The sequence below is a fragment of the Oculina patagonica genome, chromosome 1 (genome assembly GCF_052425735.1).
Source record: "Oculina patagonica isolate OP01 chromosome 1, crgOcupat, whole genome shotgun sequence".
NCBI lineage: Eukaryota > Metazoa > Cnidaria > Anthozoa > Scleractinia > Oculinidae > Oculina > Oculina patagonica.
This window is the reverse complement of record NC_135758.1, coordinates 22,230,412-22,253,000: the sequence shown is the minus strand read 5'-3', so window position 1 is coordinate 22,253,000 and position 22,589 is coordinate 22,230,412. Positions and strand designations below refer to the sequence as shown.

The 22,589-nt window shown below is 42.3% G+C and overlaps 3 protein-coding genes across 8 annotated transcripts in view; all 3 read right to left on the bottom strand.

Annotated features, from left to right (window-relative positions):
• Nucleotides 1–8,357, bottom strand: part of LOC144641935 (uncharacterized) — a 31,086-nt gene extending 22,729 nt beyond the window's left edge. The window contains exons 1-2 of one of the 2 annotated variants that reach the window (XR_013568661.1): nucleotides 8,289–8,343; nucleotides 7,652–7,726 (exon numbers count right to left, since the gene is read on the bottom strand). Coding sequence is in view for 1 of the 2 variants with exons in the window: in XM_078500953.1 (XP_078357079.1) it covers nucleotides 7,652–7,726; nucleotides 8,289–8,349 (136 nt within the window). In the remaining variant the exon portion in view is untranslated. Of the gene's footprint in view, nucleotides 1–7,651; nucleotides 7,727–8,288 lie in introns of both variants that reach the window. The other variant, XM_078500953.1, reaches the window with a different exon arrangement.
• LOC144641677 (uncharacterized) overlaps nucleotides 1–12,597 on the bottom strand; it is a 64,040-nt gene extending 51,443 nt beyond the window's left edge. The window contains exons 1-4 of one of the 4 annotated variants that reach the window (XM_078500711.1): nucleotides 12,208–12,495; nucleotides 11,881–11,955; nucleotides 11,220–11,405; nucleotides 8,716–8,966 (exon numbers count right to left, since the gene is read on the bottom strand). In XM_078500711.1, the coding sequence (XP_078356837.1) occupies nucleotides 8,792–8,966; nucleotides 11,220–11,405; nucleotides 11,881–11,955; nucleotides 12,208–12,266 (495 nt within the window). In that variant the 5' untranslated portion in view covers nucleotides 12,267–12,495 and the 3' untranslated portion in view covers nucleotides 8,716–8,791. Of the gene's footprint in view, nucleotides 1–8,715; nucleotides 8,967–11,219; nucleotides 11,406–11,880; nucleotides 11,956–12,207 lie in introns of those variants that run through there. The other 3 variants (XM_078500726.1, XM_078500719.1, XM_078500733.1) reach the window with 3 other exon arrangements.
• Nucleotides 12,598–14,866: 2,269 nt separating this feature from the next.
• LOC144634827 (tetratricopeptide repeat protein 28-like) lies at nucleotides 14,867–21,105 on the bottom strand. 2 transcript variants are annotated; one of them, XR_013567282.1, is made up of 4 exons: nucleotides 20,735–21,105; nucleotides 20,098–20,172; nucleotides 15,677–18,397; nucleotides 14,867–15,581 (listed from the first exon to the last, which is right to left on the bottom strand). XR_013567282.1 is itself a non-coding variant. In XM_078493898.1 (3 exons), the coding sequence occupies exon 3, from the start codon at nucleotides 18,376–18,378 to the stop codon at nucleotides 15,742–15,744; it is 2,637 nt and encodes an 878-aa protein (XP_078350024.1). In that variant the 5' UTR covers nucleotides 18,379–18,397; nucleotides 20,098–20,172; nucleotides 20,735–21,105; the 3' UTR covers nucleotides 14,867–15,741. The 2 variants fall into 2 exon arrangements, 1 of the variants encoding a protein (XP_078350024.1); XM_078493898.1 differs by having other exon boundaries at nucleotides 14,867–18,397.
• Nucleotides 21,106–22,589: the final 1,484 nt, after the last annotated feature.

The window sequence follows — 22,589 nt, the reverse complement described above, 5'->3', positions numbered from 1 at the left end:
TCCTTTATCTTCGTATAATCCATCTTATACTGCAGGCCGCAAGCGGCCCTAGCATAATCTGTGATTATACTTCAGAACAGTCGCCTCATATAACAATGTGTTTTTAAAGTGGGTCATGTTCACTGAATCAGTTAACTTTGCACCTTAAGCAATGTCTTTGTAATGCTAGAATTGTGTCTAGGCCTGTAATAGAAACGCCTGAACGTGGAGTCGGTTGACCAATCAGCAAGATCTAAGATATCCTGCAGGGAAGCACCCCTTTCAAAGGCAGCTGATGCAGACGCTCCTCTAACCGAGTGAGCTTTAAAAATACTTGTATCAATACCTGCCCGAGAGATAATATGCTTCAGCCACCTACTGAGAGAACATCCATGTCCAATATCTACGACCTGATACGGATCGTAAAAACCATTAGACGAATCGTACGGTTCGTACGGTTCGTACGAGTCGTACAGTTGTTGAAGTGCATATGATTAGTGAGACATAATAGGTCCGAACAGTGCTACGAATCGTACGGTTGGTACGGTTCGTACGAGTCGCGAAACAATAGTTTACGAGTCGTACACTTGTTGAAGTGCATATGATTAGTGAGACATAATAGGTCCGAACAGTGCTACGAATCGTACGGTTGGTACGGTTCGTACGAGTCGTGAAACAATAGTTTACGAGTCGTACAGTTGGTGAAGTGCATATGATTAGTGAGACTTGGTGGGTCCGAACAGTGCTACGAATCGTACGAGTCGTACGGTTCGTACGAGTCGTGAAACAATAGTTTACGAGTCGTACAGTTGGTGAAGTGCATATGATTAGTGGGACATAGTGTGTCCTAACAGTGCTACGAATCGTACGAGTCGTACGGTTCGTACGAGTCGTGAAACAATAGTTTACGAGTCGTACAGTTGGTGAAGTGCATATGATTAGTGGGACATAGTGTGTCCTAACAGTGCTACAAATCGTACGAGTCGTACGGTTCGTACGAGTCGTGAAACAATAGTTTACGAGTCGTACAGTTGGTGAAGTGCATATGATTAGCGAGACTTGGTGGGTCCGAACAGTGCTACGAATCGTACGGTTCGTACGTCGTGAAACAATAGTTTACGAGTCGTACAGTTGGTGAAGTGCATATGATTAGCGAGACTTGGTGGGTCCGAACAGTGGTACGAATCGTACGAGTCGTGAAACAATAGTTTACGAGTCGTACAGTTGGTGAAGTGCATATGATTAGTGGGACATAGTGTGTCCTAACAGTGCTACGAATCGTACGAGTCGTACGGTTCGTACGAGTCGTGAAACAATAGTTTACGAGTCGTACAGTTGGTGAAGTGCATATGATTAGCGAGACTTGGTGGGTCCGAACAGTGGTACGAATCGTACGAGTCGTACGTTTCGTACGAGTCGTGAAACAATAGTTTACGAGTCGTACAGTTGGTGAAGTGCATATGATTAGTGGGACATAGTGTGTCCTAACAGTGCTACGAATCGTACGGTTCGTACGAGTCGTACGGTTCGTACGAGTCGTGAAACAATAGTTTACGAGTCGTACAGTTGGTGAAGTGCATATGATTAGCGAGACTTGGTGGGTCCGAACAGTGCTACGAATCGTACGAATCGTACGGTTCGTACGTCGTGAAACAATAGTTTACGAGTCGTACAGTTGGTGAAGTGCATATGATTAGCGAGACTTGGTGGGTCCGAACAGTGGTACGAATCGTACGAGTCGTACGGTTCGTACGAGTCGTGAAACAATAGTTTACGAGTCGTACAGTTGGTGAAGTGCATATGATTAGTGGGACATAGTGTGTCCTAACAGTGCTACGAATCGTACGAGTCGTACGGTTCGTACGAGTCGTGAAACAATAGTTTACGAGTCGTACAGTTGGTGAAGTGCATATGATTAGCGAGACTTGGTGGGTCCGAACAGTGCTACGAATCGTACGAGTCGTACGGCTCGTACGAGTCGTGAAACAATAGTTTACGAGTCGTACAGTTGGTGAAGTGCATATGATTAGTGGGACATAGTGTGTCCTAACAGTGCTACGAATCGTACGAGTCGTATGGTTCGTACGAGTCGTGAAACAATAGTTTACGAGTCGTACGGTTGGTGAAGTGCATATGATTAGCGAGACTTGGTGAGTCCTAACAGTGCTACGAATCGTACGAGTCGTACGGTTCGTACGAGTCGTGAAACAATAGTTTACGAGTCGTACAGTTGGTGAATGCACTTCACCAACTGTACGACTTGTAAACCCATTGTTTCACGACTCGTACCAACCGTACGAACCGTACAATTGGAGTGATGATTTTTACGATCCGTATCAGGTTGTGTATATTGGACAACCCTCTGAGAGAAGCACCTGAAATGGGCTTGTGGGGGCGAATGTATGATAATAAAAGCTTGTTGGGCTTAGAAGGGTCCAAGGGACGAAATTCTGAAGTGCGATGTTCATAATCTTTAAGACATTTAACCACACAAAGGTTGGGATTTTCCTCAAAACTAGCATGAAATGAAGTTTTGAGATCCTGGCCTGCCCGAGATTTCTTTGTTAAATCTGGGAGTGCAAAGGTCACTCCTTCAGGGATGAAGCGCCTGTACCTAAGGTCATGAGAAACAACTTCAGATACCCTTTCCATTGCAGTAAGAGCTAGGAGAAAACCAAGCTTCTGGGATAAATCCTTAAGAGAGAGAGAGTCGTTTGTCCCCAAACCATCAATAAAAGAAACAACAAGGCTGACATCCCAAGTACTATAATATCGAGGTAAAGGTGGTCTAAGATTGTATGCTCCCTTTAATAGTTGGACCACTAAGGGGTGTTCCCCAACCCTAACTGAATCAATTTTAGGGTGAGTACTAGAAATGGCAGACCGGTAAACATTAAGAGTCCTATAGGCCCTCCCAAGATTAAATTCAAAAGTGAGGAACTCTAAAACAGACTCTACAGAAGCTTGAACCGAATTAAGTTTCCGTTCTCGACACCAGCTATCCCATCGTCGCCAAGCTGATGCATAGGCTTTGGATGTTCCATCCCTCCAGGCTGCAACAAGTAGGGTTTGAGCTGGTTGTGAAATGCCTGCTTCTGAATATGACTGGCGGATAGTAGCCAACCTGCTAGTTGAAGGTTCAACAAGGGGTGGACTTTCCCTTGTCGTGTCAGCAGGCCCGGGTAGTGAGGGAACAGAATGGGAGGTGCTACACACAACTCGAGAAGCAGAGGGTACCACGGCTGTGACTGCCAGACCGGTGTGACTAGAACAAGGTGTGACACATTCTGGTCTAGTAACTGTCTGAGGCAGCGGCCTACTAGAGCAAAGGGAGGGAATGCATATCCCCTCACTTTGCTCCAGTCCTGGGAAAACGCATCCACTGCCCCTGAATAAGGGTCTGGTCTCCAACTGTAAAACTGTGGAAGTTGAGTTGAGAGCCGAGAGGCAAACAGGTCTACCTCCAAGGGGCCCCAGACCTGATTTAGTTCTGCAAACACCAAGGGGTCCAGTTTCCAGTCGTGATGGTCTAAAAATACTCGAGATTCTCGGTCTGCTCGAATATTTAGTACCCCTGGTAAGTACTGAGCCTCGATGAGGATATTGTGGTGAAGGCACCACTCCCATAGATCTAATGCCAGACGTGCCAGAACAGGGGATTTTGTGCCCCCCATCTTGTTTATGTAATGGGCGGCAGTTAAATTGTCCATTAACAAGCGGACTCGCATTTGAACTTTGCCTTTCACAAAGGTCTTGACAGCAAATGCCCCTGCCAGAAGTTCGAGGCAATTTATGTGAAAAAGGGATTCCCCTTGAGACCACTGACCCCCTGTGGACACTCCGCTGCAAAATGCCCCCCAACCTTGTCGGGAAGCATCTGTCTCGATTACTCAGTCTGGAGAACCCGAAACCAGAGCTTTTCCATTCCATGCTTCCAGGTTGTCCCTCCACGAAACCAATTCCTCTTTGGCCTGAGGGGAAAGGGGAGTGGCGGAGTCGTATGTTTGAGAAAGTACCAAAGCCCCTGTTTTTCTCGTTCTGCAAGTGGCGGAAGTGGAGGGGCCCTGGAAAGACAGCTTGAATGGTAGAGGTAAAGTGTCCCAGTAACTTGGCTAGTTGCCTCACTGTTACCAGTGGCGAGTCCAGTAAGGTCTGACACTCCTTTCTTACTTTCCTGATTTTGTCCCGAGGAAGTGAGAGGGACAGGGTGAGGGAGTCTATCACAAATCCTAGAAATTCCATCTTTGTGGAAGGGACTAGGACTGACTTTAGATAGTTTATCATGAAGCCCAACCCTTGCAAAAGATCTAGGGCAGTCGAGGCATGTAGGAGGGCAATGTCCCGGGACTGAGCCATTATAAGCATGTCGTCTAAATAGACTATCAGTCTGATGCCCAGTTGTCGTAATAGGCCTACTACAGGTTTCATAAGTTTCGTGAAGACTCTGGGAGCACTTGCGAGCCCGAAAGGCAGGCAGGCAAACTCGTACATTGTTTCCTTCCAAACAAATCTCAGAAACTTTTGGTGGTTCTTCCATACTGGCACTGTGAAATAGGCATCCTTCAGGTCTATCTTGACCATAAAGTCGCCTTTTCTTAACAGATCCCTGAGCATATGAATACCCTCCATTTTGAAATGTTCGTAAGGAATGAACTGATTGAGAGGGCGGAGATTTACTACGGGCCTCTGGCCACCCCCTTTTTTGGGGACTAGAAACCCCTGAACAGTTTCCAAGACCCACGGGTCCTTGCTTATAACAACCCAGTTTGAAATGCAATGTTTCAGGCGTCCCGCTAAGGGGAGGTGATTCACGGCTAAAGGATTTAAATGTAACATCATACCTGGTGGTAAGTGAAAAGGCTTCTCTACTGGGTGGCTGGAGGGATTTGCTGCAGGGCTCCTCTGGCACCCCTGCCTCGGCCTCTGAATGAACCCCGAAACTGGCTGAAGTTGCTGACATTTGGAAACCTTTGACTGGCACCACCCCAGCGGTTCCCTCGTCTCCTGAAGGGGGTGGTGCGACCTCGAAAAAACTGAGCAGATCGTGAATTCTGCCCCACAGAAGCAGCTGAAAGCAAGGTCTTTGCTGTCTCTGATCTGGTCTTGATTCTTGCTTCAAATCCCTCACCAAACAAACTTTTGCCAGCTTGTGGAAACTCTTCGGAGGCAAGAGATGATAGAGTTCCCTTTGAATTGATTTTGTTAAGGACAGCCTTGCGTCGCTCCTTTGACAAAAGTGCAGAGGCATTACCCAGTAGACGTATAGCATTTGATGTGATTGCTCCAAATTCCTTCATCTGCTCATAGCTGAGGATCACGTTTTCACCTGGCTTAGTTTCAGCCAGGAAGCCGTAAACATGCTCAAATAATATGGCTACCGGGCCTATGGTGTCTAACACACGATCCTGTAAAAACTTATTGTCCTTGTCGACAGTTTTTACGCCAGGCAGAAGCGAGGGAAGATAGGAATCCAAAGTTGGAGTGTAAACACAATCAACATCTGGACGTGGGTACTTTCTTGTGATAGCCTTTTTTTCAAAAGCAGACAATGGCTTGTGCAATGTGCCTAAGAATGCTGACAACTGTTCACTTGCTTGCCAGCGAGCGCTATGGCAAAGTTCATCGTCTTCGTCATCCTCTCCCGCAGGATGAGAAGTGCCCGGGTTTGTACCATCGGGCTCTATTTCAACTACTTCGTCAGAATAGTTTTCCGCCCCTCTTGGCCCTTTAGTCGCCGGGGTATACGTAGCGGTGTCATTTTCACTGGCCGAGTGTGCCTTGAACGCACCGGCAGAGTTAGATTTTGGAACAGAACTTGGAGCCTTGAGCGCTCCGTTGAAACCATCATCTTGAGAAGAACTATTAAAAGCTTGCCGAAGCAAATTTAGTGCTTCGGGATCACTAAAAATCTGTTGAACGAGGGAGACAGGACGTACATTACCTTCCCCTTCCTTCGGCTCCGCGCTTTGAGGTGAGATGGCGGTGCTATCCGAAGGATTCTCTTCACCACGCGAAGTAGCGGACATCTTGTTCAGAGCGAAATAAAATTGCAGATTGGAGTGGTTTAGCGCAAGGACTTATGGGCTGTTTGAATTATGTTAATTATGTTAATTATTCAAGTTTGCTTTTAACGCGCTGTATTCAGAGCGGAATAAAGTTGGTTACACATTGTTATATGAGGCGACTGTTCTGAAGTATAATCTCCTTTAAGATTACAATAATTGTGAAGAGCTTGAGCAATTGAGCAAAGCCAATAACCACGTGCACTTGTCTGGCATCCGGTTGCAACAATAACTCTCTGCTGTCTCTCGTCTGTCAGTTTCTGGACAGTTTCAATTGATGACTTTAAAATTGTTCCAGTCTATATTTTTTTTAAAAAATGAGACACCACTAAGCACTCGGTCAGTTGATTCGACTTGCTTTCTCCGCTATAATGTTTATTCAGGTCGGGATGATTTCCTAAATTCCCGACAGACAGGCAAAAAAATCCCGCATCCCGTGCCTAAGTTTTGGCGCATCCCGCTTCCCGGAGAAGCGAGCGAAACCACCGAAATGACGGAAACGAAACCACCGAAACAACCGAAACGGCCGAAACGAGCAAAACGAGACGAAATCACCGAAAGAAGCAAAACCCATTACAATTTTTGAGAGCTTACCGTAAAAAGGCTAACCGGAGTGCATAGTAGGCTAACCTAAGTGAAACGTAGGCTAACCGGAGTGAGTAGTAGGCTAACCGGAGTGTATAGTAGGCTAACCGGGGTTTATAGTAGGCTAATCGGAGTGTAAAGTAGGCTAAACGGGGTGTATAGTACGGTAAGTGACGGAATTCTTGAAGTTTTGCTTGTTTCGGTGATTTCGTTTCGTCTCGTTTCGCTCGTTTCGGCGGTTTCGTTTCGGCGGTTTCGTTTCCGTTGTTTCGGCGGTTTCGTTTCGCTCGTTTCGGCGGATTCGGTGGTTTCGTTTCGTTGTTTCGGTTTTAGTATATGCCCCCGTAAATACCCTTCCAGACCCTGCTATGTGGCTGGATCAAATTCCCCACTCCCGGGAAGACTTCGATTATCAAATTCCCTTCTCCCCGGGAAGGCACAGGCGTCAAATGCCCGTGGTATTCTTGGGAGGGGGAGAGGGGGGAGGGAGTTGAACCTTCGATTTGACTGATACATTTCACTGCACTTGCTGCAACCTTACAGAAGATCATTTTGTTTACAAGAAAAAGCGTGCAAAGATAAACTAACATGTGTAACAGGTTTATTATTGTTAGCTAGTGCGCATGCATGGAGTGTTCAAAGCAAACAGCGAAATTTTCAGCACAAAGGAGTTTAAGTGCTGACTTCTTAGAGTCAAGGAAGGAGCCCAGAAGTCAAACGCGCTTCTTCGTGGCACGTATTCTAGACTTCTCATCAAAAACCTCAAATTGTAAATGCTAAAATGAGAGCTTTACAACTGACTGGTAAGAGTGAAGCATGCCCTAACTTGAGTGAGCTTTCATTCGCGTGACCTGGTCTCGCGTGACTCACTGTTAGCGTTGAAACAAAAACGACAATGAAAATCAGTCACGCGACTCATGCAAATCTCTCGCTGTGAATTCTAAGTATTTAACGTGGGCCATACATGCACAGCTATCAGTCACGAACATCTTACGGTTTGAACTAAGATAAATATATAAACTTACCGTGTTCCGTTTCCTTATCTTCTGGTAAAAGTGAAACCAAAAGTGACAAACCGAAATAACACTGAGGGACTTTCCCTGCAAGACAAGCGCCAGACAAAGACAAATGGAAATTGAAATTGAAAGCGACCAAATTTCAAACCCTGTACAAAACAACCTAGCCGTCGAATCCAACGAAATGCCTTCTACTAAACTGTTTTACATGCTTTTCTATCTCTGTCTTCGTTAAATACAAACAGGTCAGTCCAATACACTCAAACTTGGAAGTTATTTAGATTGTGTTGTCGACTTATCAATCGAATGTGCTTCTCAGCTTCCTGTCAAAGAACGATCGACGCGGCTTGATCAGAAGACAAATAAGGTAGCGAAAGAAGAACTGATTTTGCTCAGTCTGTTGTAATGCTTCATTCTAATTCCAAATCACGAAAGCTTTTGACGTTACTCACTTCATAATGCACGAATTTATAATCAATTACATGTTTTCGCTTTTCAATCGATCAATGGTAACAATCTAAAGTTTGCGATTGAATATTGCTTTGGTTTATTGGTGCCGTGGCTATCAAAAACGTACTATAGAGTATAAGCTTATTCCAAAATGGTTAAGATAAAGGCCATACAATACAAGGATAGTTGTACTTACCACGGCGAAGTTCGCTCTGGAAAGTGAAACTACGAAACACTCGCAGGGGTTCTCGACACATTCCGAGAAAGAACACTGATTATCATATAGGGAAGAAATTTGTTTACAAACACTGTCTTTGTAATTTAAAAGTCCAACAAGTTAAACAAAAGAACTCTTTGTTTTACTAGCCAATAGTTCTCTGGTTGGCGCATTAATAACAATAGGTGACGTCAACGATATCTTTGCTATTACATGTAAGTCATGCATGTCACACAAGATTGGCGGGATGCGGGATCGCATTAAAATCGAGATACGAGAAAGTTCAACGGCGAATAAGAGCCCGGGTTCACTACACTACCCTCTAACACACAAGAAAAACTTGACACAACTCGTCTTATTTTAATAAACTAGTATTTACATATTACACACATTCTCCTTAGAATTTTCTGAATGTGTACAAAGAATACATTTTTGTTGTTTTTACAAGTAAGTTCACGAGACTTCTATTTCCTTAAATTAAGTTACAACTCTGTAAAGTAAAGATTCGGAAGCGAGCAGACAGTCCATTCTTCCACTGGATTTGCTTTTAGAAACTGACCGAACTGACAGGCCTCTTGTTTCAGTTTTAACGCAGCCAGGTCCATTTCACACACTGATCTCTGCCTTTGAAGGCTGATTTCGTTGTTTTGAAGAAGTCTGTAAAGAAACAAAAAACCATAAAGTGATTAGCTAGGCAATCATACTTGGGTAACTTCCAGCTCGGTCATATTGTGGGATGTGGTGTGAATCACATCAGACATACATTTTTATAAAGTGATTTTCCAGGGCATATTGCAAGGTTGCCTATTTTTTTAAAAAATTCTCTTGTTAGAAGAAAGAGTAGGACTATGCGCCAATGCTTGTGGAAAATTGTGGGTCAGCATTTCGCCTTTTGATTGGTTTATAACTAAAGTCATGTCTGTTTTTACTTTATTCATTAAATACAAGCAGTCTCTTCAATTCGAAGCTAAACAAACAAACAAACAATAACAGGGCTCCTGATAATAAACAACATCAAAGCGGCAGCAATCTCGAGCCCAGAGTCCGTCTATGTCGGTCAGCGGTACGGGACGGACTCTGGGAAACTGGAATTGACCAGATCAATTTCAGGTCGATTTTCAGGTAGAACCTTGGTCTTCCGGTTTTTATTGCGCATGCTTTTAGGTCTAAGCGGAAGTTAATTTCCCAGAACGGAAGTAAATCGAGAAAGATGAACTATTTCTAACACAGTATCGACAGAACTTGTGTTTATCGAAGCAACAAAAGTAACAACAACGTTCTGCAGTTAACAAAAGAGAGAGTTAAATAAAGAGCGTCTGGTGTTTTGATTTCCTTTAGTCGCATTCTTGAGCATACTGCCATATTTGTTTTAAATCAAAGGTCTTGTTAGCCTTCCAGAATTCCGTCTGTGAAGACTGTGTGCGTGTGTCCCGGCGTTGTTGTTTTGCAGTGACGGCTAAGAAATTTACATAATGCCCAACGCATGGGCAAGCTATTGTTCTATTGTAAAAAATTTTGTTTGGCGACTCTCGTATATTTCAGAGGCTTCTCGGTGACAGCGCATCTTTTCAGGATAGATTGCATGTTTTCGAGCAAATAATTTTATCCTCGTCGAATGGCGGTAATATTAATAAAGACGAAAAGGCCACACCGGTCAACGCTATTCAAAAAGGTGTAACTAGAATTTCGGCGACTCAGCACGTGCACACAATTCACGTGCACACAATTGTACAATTCTGTTTCTTCAGCAAAACAACAACGCGTATTGTTTAAATTCTGCGTTATTAGTTGTTTTTTGAATCGAGCACAGTCTGCGATATTCATTTTTAACCGAAACGGAGATTTGAATGAAAACAGTAGTTCTAGCGAGATTTGTAAGTCAACTATAAATTGAGTTTTCAATCGACCTTACCTTGCTGACGCCGTCGTTGTTGTTTTAAAACTCCGTTCAGAATTGACGTTTAAAGGAAATACTTTTTTATTCATGGTATCTTTCGAGTTCAATGAGAAGGGTAGAATTAGATAATACTTCATTTATTTAGCGGCATATCACGAGTTCTTAGGTGTTTTACAAAATTAAGGTGATACTTCTGAACATTTGACCATGGAAAACAAAAAATGTTTTCCAGGATTTCCGGCTTGGTTTACTTCCGGGAAGATTTTCAGACTTTCGTGTTGATTTATATTGTTCTGCGAGGACCAATAGAAGAAGAGAAATACATTTCAGTTTCCCAGAGTGTGTCCCGGTGACCCTACCGCTGACCAACCGCTGACGGACCGAGGAGCCGGGAGACACTCTGGGCTCGAGATTGAAGCGGCAGGGGAAAAAACCACCGCGCGAGACTAGGGCGAAACACTTTGTTCCTAAATCAAATTTCATGCGACCGACCATTCTCGTCCCCATAGCCCTTTCGTTTCTCTTAGCCGGCTTGGCACGAGAGAAGGAAGGGCTCTGGGGACATAGGATTTTTGAATTAATTCGAATTTTTTTGATTGGCTGTTTGGAACAAAGAATTCCTAAACAGAAGTCGAAAACATAACGACTTTCTCATATATTCTTTTGAAACGTCGTGACTGCATACATGAAGACCGGAAGTCCTATAATCTAGGACTGGAAATCCTGTGTCCCCAGAGCCCTTCGTTTTCTCGAGCCAAGGCCCAGCCGGCTTAGAGAAACGAAAGGGCTACGGGGACGAGAATGATGGCCGACTGCTTCACCGCGGTCAAACGTCTCGTCAAACGGCTGCTTTTCTTTCTTTTTCGGCGAATTTTATTGAAGTGTTAGTTTCAGAAAGGAGAGTTAAAATAGTAGTCTCTGTCAGTCTATATTGAAATTACTCGGTCGTTTAAAAGTTACAAAATACAAGATACAAAAGGTTTGAGATGAAACAAACAGAAGTATACGCTTACCTGATGTTCCTGTCCAGAAAGTAACATCTCTCCTCTGTAACATTAACTGCAATTTTCTCAAGGAAAAGCTTTCGCTCCAAAGCTTGAACCTCTTCCTCTATTTCAGCCACTGCACAATCTACATGGGCTGTCTCAGTGTCAGACATTGAGTCATCGGAGGGGTAACTTTCACATTGATCGAGTATCCTATGGAAAAGTGAAAAGAAAGAGATCATAATAATATTATATCAATTTAACCAACTTGAATTTTAAACAGTGGACAAGAGGGTGTTAGTTAAAATCAGGAGCCATAATCGGGTTATGGCTCTTTTTAAAATCCAGCTGATCTAGAAAACAGAAGACCAAGGCCCAAGCTAATTAAAAGCTTATGTTGTCCTTTAACGTCGTTCCCAGGGTCTCTCTCTCCCCGCTCCCCAGAGCGAGAGAAGAGACAAAGTCTCTCTTCTCTCGTTCTGCGGGGCGGGAAAAGAAAGACCCTGGGAACGAGGTTGGTTTTCCTTTATATTGTCGAGCGAGCCCCGTCGTGATCGATTCCGGCAACCGGCGAGGTCTTGGCACTAGTGCATATTCTTTCTAGCCTGAAAGACCCTTTTCGTGATAAATAAACGAGAAAAATGCACAGGTACTCTTGGTGTGGAAAGTCCTTTTAGCGAGCACTTACTCATTTTCAAGCTGCAGTTGTTCCTGGAGACGAGCAAGGCATTCCGCTGCTTCTTTCAATTGTTTTCTCAGTTTTCTGTTTGACAAAAACATTCTATTAGGAGAAGAAAGCTGAATATCTTTTTACTGCAAAAAAGCGTTTGCGTTGACAAAGGGGTTAAGAACAAAACGAAACGAAAAAATAAAGAAATGAATATTTTGAAATCTGAATGCTTTGTTTTTGCAGAAATCAAATGCGCTGATAGGGAATTGCTGTGAAACATTTTGAATTCCGGGACTTTTATTTAGAGGGAAAAAACTTGACTGGATCTCATTAAAGTTCACTTACCTTTTGTAATCTTTTTTCGCTTTTCTCTTCGACTTAAATGAACTCCAAGATAATCCCATTTTAAATTTTCACGTTGTCCTTTTTTAACAAAATTCAAGCGCTTCAAAAAACACGGCTGACAAGACGCTTTTCTCTTTGCGAATGACGAGTCTTGGATTGTGACATAACAAAGGAGAGGAAAATGCGCGCGCTGAAATAAACCAATCAGATTCAATTTTATAAATAACCATCATCTGAGAGCGAGGCAACGAGGATAGGCTTAATAAGAATTTGACTCTCCTGAAATGTTCTAGAAGAGACGCACAAATCTAGTTTTTCACCGAACAATTGCTAAAAGAGAGTTGGACGATCTTTGATTTATTTATAAAATGCCTAATATATAGAAATGGTGGAAAAGTAAAGGAACGACGGAACTGCTAACTTGCAATAACGTCATAATTATACTGGCGCGTGCATCAAAGCGTGCGCAATGCTTTGTCATTCGCGACGAGGTCAAAACAAATGCCGGGTAGAGTATTCGGGTAAACTTTTAGAAATGAAATCAGCCAAACAAGAAATAACACGCAAACTGCGGTGATAAGCATTACGAACAAACGCATTGTTGAAAAAATTATACCTTTTTACTTGACGTTTTGTATTTTTCTACGTAATCTGACTGTTGAAATGAAAGTAACAACTTAATTTAAATTCCATGAAAAATAAGAATGACAGATGACGAAAAAAAGATGATGAAAAAAAAAATGCATATTGAAAAAATGCAAACTAATAAAGATAAAGTTTTTCGCTGCAAACATTATCATTTAGGGCAGATTTTAAATCCCTAATTAGCAGAATCTCCTTTATCTTACAATGAATATCTGACCATCCTCTTGCTTATATGTCAAAGTGGTCCCATTTGGAAACAAGGAGCAAAAGAAGTTACAGGTTTCGAAGAGGAACCCGTATACATGAAAATGTCGTCCCCGAACATATGCCGTAAATATGCCGAACATCTGCCGTAAATATGCCGTAAATATGCCGAACATATGCCGTAAATATGCCGTAAATATGCCGAACATATGCCGTAAATATGCCGAACATATGCCGTAAATATGCCGTAAATATGCCGAACATATGCCGAACATATGCCGTAAATATGCCGAACATATGCCGTAAATATGCCGTAAATATGCCGAACATATGCCGAACATATGCCGTAAATATGCCGAACATATGCCGTAAATATGCCGTAAATATGCCGAACATATGCCGAACATATGCCGTAAATATGCCGAACATATGCCGAAAATATGCCGTCGCCGAAAATAAGCCCACCTGAAAGGGGCGTTAAGCAAACAAAGCCCAGGGCTTATTTTCGGAAATTTACAGTATATCCCTCTCTCTGGAGAATGGAAACATTTCCATGTTGAATGCAGCCCGTAAAATCGATCATTCACAAAGCCCGTACAATCGATATAATGGAATAATAAAAAAGGTAAAGTCTGCATACGAGCCTAGTGGCCCATCAGGCCGGAACTTATCCTAGTTTCCGTAGCATTAAGCGACTAGGAGTGTTTCTACTCCCTCCTGGATGGGATACTAGTCCATCGCAGGGTTACTCGCCAGCATTAAATTCGCCAGTACCCATTTATACACCTGGGTGGAGAGAGGCACTATGAGAGTAAAGTGCCTTGCCCAAGAACACAACACAGAGCCCCGACCAGGGCTCTAACCCGGACCGCTCGATCTGGAGTCCAGCGCGCAAACCATTAGACCACCGCGCCTCCCATTACAATAGAACTACAATAGAGTGGAGGTTATCAAATTCATAATCATTACAGTAAAGTCAACCTGGAATCGAGGTCCAAACTCGACCTAGGGTCTTCTCCTTTTTTTAAAATGGCGGCTGGTTGAAAACTCGTCGCCGAGAAGACTCTGGGGACGAGGTTGAGGTCAAATGTTCTGTTTTTCAAGGAGGATCAAGGAACTACAGGTTCATGTTTCCCTGAGGAAATATATGGTTTCGTTTTAAGAAACGACAGCCACGATTTAGTCTACTACAATAAACGGCAGGCAATGCCGTTCTCTTATTTAAGTAAAATATCATCGAAGCGGTTATATGAAAAAATAACGTTTTAAACACAGCCTGAAAGTAGCCTTAGAAATGGCTTGGGGGTTGTGGAGAGGGCTAGCCGACAATAAAGGGCGCGCCCTCCACCCACCTGACCACAGCGTCTCCAATTCTAGCAAAGCCTATAAAAGTGGCAGATCTTCGCAAAACTCGATACCTATCCTATACTTATTATCCAACCAAAACCAGCCCGAGTCTTACGAGTACTCCAAAAACAGTCCTGACAGACAACTTCGTTGTTGAAAACTACAGGCTCGGCCAGGACAGGATATGGCTGATTTGACCGAGCCAGCGGTTTGGGTCCGAGGTGTCCTAGCAACAAGACTTCAGATCCTTTCATACTTGAAACTACATATGGCAGTCAAAAACGTACTTTCGGCGATCGTTCAAGTGTCTCAATATTAGACGACTATTATTCTGTAGGCAGGCAGGACACAATATGTATTGAGAATTTTTTCCAAGTCGACTCGAACGGCTGTCCGATTTAATTCCAATGCGTGAAGGACTTACCATAAACTACTAACTAAAAAGGAAGGCAAGACTACTATATTAAGCCGTCACTCGTCTTTATTCAGTTATATTTAGGAAGACGTACACTTCATATAGCTACAATCCCGGACAAAACCAGTTGAGACAAACATATTTCACAGATATTAAGCGAATGTCGACCCTGACTGGCAGGTTTGTTAAAAAAAATGTTATCCCCCTCTCCCCCCATTCAATACTGTTTTATGGGGTTTGCAATTCACCAGGCTTTGTTTCCATAAAACGACAACATTGACAATACTGAAATTATTTCAGTGTTGTCAATGTAGTAGGGGAAGGAAGAAAGACAAAAATGAGCTGTAGTACCAAAATTGTTTAAAATTAGCAGTGTCTTAAACGTTTTGTCCGAGATTGTAGGTTAAAGCTAAGAAATTCAGTCACTTAACTGGATAACATGCAAAAAGAAGTCAAAACTTTGTTTAGGAGGAAAGGTTCATATTCCTTAAAACGGAATCAGTGACATTATAACTGACTGCAAAGTTCTACAAAAAGCAATGTCAAACATGTGTAACATTGAACAATGAAAAGTAAGAGTAAAGTACAGTAAAAGGCTTTTATTACCTAATCTTAAGCACTGCAAAAAAACCTTTAACTCTTCACCTCCCACGAATAATGTTTACGACTCATAAAAAAGAATATATAGCGATGTTACACAAGCACGGCATGGTCTACAAGGTATATTTCCTTTTTAGTTTTGGCAGGAAATTTGGACAGTTATTTAAAGTTTAGACTGTTACACACGAGAAGCCAGGCGCCAAAGCCCCAAAGTGGAGAAAACGTCACCGGATAAAAGTTCCAACGTGTGAACCGTTAAAACGAATCAGTGACGAATATCAGTCCTTTGTCTGAATTACAAATGCGAAATGTTTTAAAAGAATTTACTTTTCTTTTCCAAATTTAAATGTCACGTTATCTCCAATGAGCATAAACGGTGCCCACTCGGAAACCTTGGCAAAGCCATTACCTCTCATCCACTTCATGGCCTCCTGAAGAGACGCACTGGCACTCTCCCCACGAACAAGGTGCTCATAGAAGCGACGCATCAGCTGCTCTGTCGCTCTGTCTTCTATGGCCCACAGTGCCACCAGTACTGAACGTGCACCGGATCCTAAAAACGCTCGAGCGATTCCAACCACTCCCTCGGCTCTGATCTGACCACGCCCACTGTGACAACAGCTAAGTACCACCAGTTTAGCTCGCAGTTGAACTTGCGAAATGTCAGACATTGTCAATAAGTAGTCTTCTTCTTGTGGAATACTATTAGTGAGGCCCAAAGGAGAAAGAGCAATTTCTCCTCTTTCAGCATTTCCATGTGCAGCAAAATGTATCAGACTCACGGAATGTAACCTTTCAAGCACCGCCTGCTTGGTTGCACATTGTCCTAACAAAGGCTGTTCGCTCAGCAGTTCTCCAATCATCTCTGCTTCCTTTCTTGCACAAGGCAATGATTTAAAGTTTTCAACACGTCCCATGTAACGCACCCGGCCAACCACAGGATCACCCACTATCAGCACACCAGTCTGACTGTGATAGTCCGCTGGACTGTCCTGAATGAGCTTGAGAGTTGACAAAGAAGGAACGATGCGGATCCTGAAAGTCTCTGATAAATACTTCCCACCTTCATCACTTAACGCTGCAAATGAAACTTGGTTCAAGGACCGATCAGGAACAATGATGATTTCTGGCTCATCAAGTAAGTCAGCCACAGAAGCGATGAGCAATCTGTTACACAAAGAAAGACTCGATTCGGAATTTTCAATTTCTTCATCGTCTTCCTCTACAAGTCGAAAAGCTCCGAGGCTCTCTTCATGGAACGATTTCAGTTTTGGCTCCATTACATTTAAAGATCGATCTTCGCAACTCTCCTCGGGTAAAACACCAAAGCTGCGGAAGTTTTTGTCTAAAAAATCAGCCAGTCCGGCACCAACAATGTCTTCATTTACTGTTATTCTTCGAAAATGAATGACTCCGCTTGTTTTGAGAATCCACAAAAACACATCTTGACAAAAATAAGAAATGTACAGACAAACGCAGTTGCTTTCTTTCTTCATAATCTTCTCAATGCCAATCCACGATTGTGGATTAGCTGAGATTCCACTTTCAACGGAGTACTGAGTCGCCATTAAGTCTGCTAGGGCTCTCCCGCGTGTTAGCTCTTCGACATAAAGAGCATTGTTAGGGTTTCCAGTAAAACAAAAACATAAACTAAGAGACCTGAAGGGAGAATTCTGGGCGTCTGAAAAAGATATTTTAAATTGATCGTTGTCTTTCAGAAAACCACGCAAATTGTCACTTTTGATGATACTCAGAAGCAGATAGTTAAGCATTTCCTCGTTGTTCCCTTGGGATAACTTCACCATTGCTAGGTTACAAAGAAATTGAAACTCTTGGTCACGGTGTCCAATATCTTTACTAATTAAAAGTGCCTTAGAGAGATAACGTTCAGCCATGATATATTCACCGAGAGATTGAAACACAGTTCCTAAGTTTCCGTAGGATGATGCTTCTCCTTTTCTGTCACCAATTTCAATTTTGATGGTCAGTGCTTTCTCCTGATATTCTTTAGCTTTGTCATATTCACCAAGAGATTGAAACACAGTTCCTAAGTTTCCGTAGCATGATGCTTCTCCTTCTCTGTCACCAATTTCAATTGCGATCGAAAGAGCTTTCTGGTGATATTCTTTAGCTTTGTCATATTCACCAAGAGATCGAAACACAGTTCCTAAGTTTCCGTAAGATGATGCTTCTCCTTCTCTGTCACCAATTTCAATTTTGTTCGCAAGTGCTTTCTCGAGATATTCTTTAGCTTTGTCATATTCACCAAGAGATTGAAACACAGTTCCTAAGTTTCCGTAATCTGTTGCTTCTCCTTCTCTGTCACCAATTTCAATTCTGATCGCAAGTGCTTTCTGGTGATATTCTTTAGCTTTGTCATATTCACCAAGAGATTGAAACACAGTTCCTAAGTTTCCGTAGCATGACGCTTCTTCTTGCCTGTTTCCAATTTCAATACTGATCGCAAGTGCTTTTCCATGATATTCTTTAGCTTTTACATATTCTCCAAGTTGATAAGACATATTCCCGCATTGTCCATAAGCGTATGCTTGTCTTTTTCTGTCGCCAGTTTGTATTGTGATATCGATCGCTCTCTCATACAGTTGTCTTACCTCTACATATTCACACCGCCGTTCATATATGTTGGCTAGTGTTTTGGTGATATTCCATTCTTTGGCTGTTTCACCACACTCTCGGAAAATGACAAGAAGTTCTCTGCCGTATTTTATGGCATTTGTGTAATCAGGGAGAATAGAGTATGCCTTGAACATTGCTAGATAGGTAGCAGTGGTAATTAAATTGATAATTTGTTCCTCTTTTCTCAGTACTTCATTACTCAGAAAAAGCAAACATTCTTTGCATATTTCGATGGCTTTTTGATCATGACCAGTGTTGAGAAGAAAAGTAGCAACAACTAAGCCGAGAGAGATGGCTTGTAAAAGGTCTTCTATGTCATTCATGACGTCCTTTTCTGTGAGCCTTGTAAAATAGAATAAAATCAAGTGTTTTGTAGTGACTTAAAATAAGATGCGTTTTTGTTTTATTTACGTTAAATTAGTATTACAAAACTGCTCGTTGTTTGTTTTCATGTATCTAGACTAAAAGAAATCAATACAGGACGGCACACTATAAAAAACAACAGAGACTGAGGCAATAAAAATAGCACAAGAACTTTTGAGAAAAAAATACTCCTAAGATCTTTGTTTTCGTTACAGTGAAACCTGTATTAATTTAAGAGGACCGCATATGCAGACACCGGCGTCAGTATGTCTCCCAATATCTCGTGGCCATATTTTCTGTTAATCATACCTGTAGATTTATATGAAGCAGGCACCTCTATTAACCGGACACCTGCGAGGGTTCCGTGGGTATCCCCTTTATACAGGTTTCACAGTACAGCACCTCGATTATCCGGACCTCGAGATTATCCGGATTTTTCGATTATCCGGACTTCCTTCTCTGGTCCCTATTTTTTTATGAATATTAATTAGTCACATTCAAGACCAGATGTAACTAAGTTCTACGACGATTTTTACGTTATCTCAAGGTGGTTTACCTGTCAAAAAACATCGGAAAACCTCTGATGTGTAGTTTCCAATCGAACAACATTTGATACTTCGGCAGAGAACTTTCCTTATTCAGTTTCCACTAGCCATAAAAACATTCACACCAATAAATTTGCTTTCTGTCTTTGCCCGAAAAAAGATACGGAATAAAGAGGCATATAAAACGGACAAAAAAAAACGTGTGTTGAAATAGGTTTTTTGTTTTTTGATTAATTTCGTAGCGTTGCCCGAAGATGTCAATGTAATAAATCCTTTCATTTTCTTCGGAAATATTTATTTATTCAATCTAGTTCGTCAAAAATTTAAGTACTTTTTGGTTAGCTAATTTACATCGTTTTTCCCTCACTTGAAAGTTATACAAAAACATGTGAAAAATTGGGGGGGGGGGGGGGGGGGGTAAATGGGTTAAAACATTTCGTTGAAAGTTTTGGCCTGGCTTAGAACTAAACATTTGAGTCAAAAGCATTAGCTTCATAACGTATGTGACAGCTTTGTTTCAAGATCTTACACTGGATCCGCCGCGTGCAAAACGCTCGAGCTATGGAAAATTCAAACTTCTGATCTCCCTCGCCAATTTCCCACTCACTTCAAAATGATTGCAACTGAATTCAACTGAGGGGTCGCGCAGAATTTGCGAGAAAAATCGACCATGGTTATAGAAAGCAGATAAATGCTAAATTAAGACTTTTGAACTACAGAGTTTGGTATATTTCAAATACTGTTTTGTTGATTGATGTTTTGAACGTTAAGTTAAGAATTGTCGGCTTTTTTTTTTTTTCTCAAGGCCTGTTGCCCGAATTTGAAACATTTTTCCCGAAAAATTTCGGCACTGCAGCCCCCCCCCCCCCCCCCCCCCCCGCCTCGTACGCCTATGACCTTTACAACTCACTGGTAAGAGTGAAGCATGCTCTAACTTGAGTGAGCTTTCATTCGCGTGACCTGGTCTCGCGTGATTCACTGTTGGCGTTCAAACAAAAACGACAATGAAAATCAGTCACGCGACTCATGCAAATCTCTTGCTGTGAATTCTAAGAATTTAACATGGGCTATACATGCACAGCTATCAGTCACCAACATCTTACGGTTTGAACTAAGATAAATATATAAACTTACCGTGTAACGTTTCCTTATCTTCTGGTAAAAGTGAAACCAAAAGTGACAAACCGAAATAACACTGAGGGACTTTCCCTAAAAGACAAGCGCCAGACAAAGAAAAATACAAATCGAAATTGAAATGCAACCAAATTTCAAACACTGTACAAAACACCCTGTTGAATCCAACGAAAATCCTTCTACTAAAATGTTTCACATGCTTCTCTATCTCCATTCTTCGTTAAATACAAACAGGTCAGTCCAATACATTCAAACCTGAAAGTTATTTAGATTGTGTTGTCGACTTATTAATCGATTGTGATTCTCAGCTTCCTGTCATAGAAAGATCGACGCGACTTCATCAGAAGACAAATAAGGTAGCGAAAGAAGAACCGATTTTGCTCAGACTGTTGTAATTCTTCATTCTAATTTCAAATCACGAAAGCTTTTGACGTTACTCACTTCATAATGCACGAATAAATCAATTCCTGTACATGTTTTCGCTTTTCAGTCGAACAATGGTAATAATCTAAAGTTTGCGATTGAATATTGCTTTGGTTTATTGGTGCCGTGGCTTTTAAAAGCGTACTATAGAGTATAAGCTTATTCCAAAATGGTTAGGATAGAGGCCATACAATACAAGGTTAGTTGTACTTACCAAAGCGAAGTTCGCTCTGGAAAGCGAAACAACGAAACACTCACAGGGGTTCTCGACACATTTCGAGAAAGTACACTTCTTATCATATTACATGTAAGTCACGCATGTCACACAAGATTGGCGGGATGCGGGATCGCATAAAAATCGAGGCGCGATGCGGGATACGAGAACGTTCAACGGCGGATATGAGCCCGGGTTCACTACACTACGCTCTAACACACAAGAAAAAATTGACACAACTCGTCTTATTTTAATAAACTAGTATTTACACATTTACACTTATTCTCCTTGGAATTTTCTGAATCCGCACAAGTAATACATTTTCTTTGATTTTTACGAGCAAGTTCACAAGACTTCTATTTCCTTAAAACTAAGTTACAACTCTGTAAAGTAAAGATTGGGAAGCGAGCAGACAGTCCATTTTCCCACTGGGTTTGCTTTTAGAAACTGACCGAACTGACACGCCTCCTGTTTTAGTTTTAACGCTGCCAGGTCCATTTCACACACTGATCTCTGCCTTTGACGGCTGATCTCGTTGTGTTGTAGAAGTCTGAAAAGAAACAAAAAACAAAATGATTAGCTAGGCAATCATACTGAGGTAACTTCCAGCTCGGTCACATTGTAGGATGTGGTGCGAAACACAGTCATGTCTATTGTTACTTTATTCATTAAATACAAGCAGTCTCTTCAATTTGAAGTTAAAAAGCAAATAAACAAACAAACAATAACAGTTCTCCTGACAATAAACAACATCAAAGCGGCAGGGGGAAAGAAGACCGCGCGAGACTAGGGCGACTGCACGTCCCAATTAGGCTTTTATAGATTGTGCTCCTAAAAGTGGCATATTATGCTATTTTCATTGGTATGTTCGCACCAAAATGGCCTCACGCGCTACATAAATTAGCACATTTCCACTCCTGAGACATTCGTTATTCCCCTGGGTATTTATTTTAGTATTTATACGCCCTCCCGACTTGAGATCGTTCTCATTTGCGTTCATGCCCCGAAAGGTTTCTTCTTAGTTCTCCTTTTTTGCTTCTCACTCGAACGTTTCCGTCGCTGAGCAATTTACCTTCATGGCCGAAGTTCCTGTACCTATTCCCGCGGACGTTTTGGAAGCCGCTCGTCCTGTTGTGCCCGCCGCGGCTGAAGCTCCTGCTGCCGTTGTTGCCGAAGCTCCTGTTGCTCGTGCTGCTGGCGAAAATCCTGCTCCACCCGCCGAAGAGGTAAGCTGGTTTCGTTTTTCTTCATATCGTTGTTGGCTGCTTTGCTGTATGGTTTTGTTAAATTTTGTAGCAAAAGCAAAGCTTGTTTTCCGTGGCTTTCTACTTTCTAGGCGTGTGTCGCCTTCTAGTTTACATTTACGGCGTGTGTCGCCTACAAATTCAGTATTTCATGGCGTGTGTCGCCTTCAAGTTAGTTTTATGGCGTGTGTCGCCTTCAAGTTAGTTTCATGGCGTGTGTCGCCTTCAAGTTAGTTTCATGGCGTGTGTCGCCTTCAAGTTAGTTTCATGGCGTGTGTCGCCTTCAAGTTAGTTTCATGGCGTGTGTCGCCTTCAAGTTAGTTTTATGGCGTGTGTCGCCTTCAAGTTAGTTTTATGGCGTGTGTCGCCTTCAAGTTAGTTTCATGGCGTGTGTCGCCTTTAAGTTAGTTTCATGGCCTGTGTCACCTAAATATAGTTTTCTTGCGTGTGTCGCCTACAAATTCAGTATTTCATGGCGTGTGTCGCCTTCAAGTAGGTTTTATGGCGTGTGTCGCCTTTAAGTTAGTTTTATGGCGTGTGTCGCCTTCAAGTTAGTTTTGTGGCGTGTGTCGCCTTCAAGTTTGTTTTTTGGCGTGTGTCGCCTTCAAGTT

Coding starts and splice junctions, on each gene's coding strand:
- LOC144634827 (XM_078493898.1), bottom strand. CDS start 18,378: ATGAATGACATAGAAGACCTTTTACAAGCCATCTCTCTCGGCTTAGTT.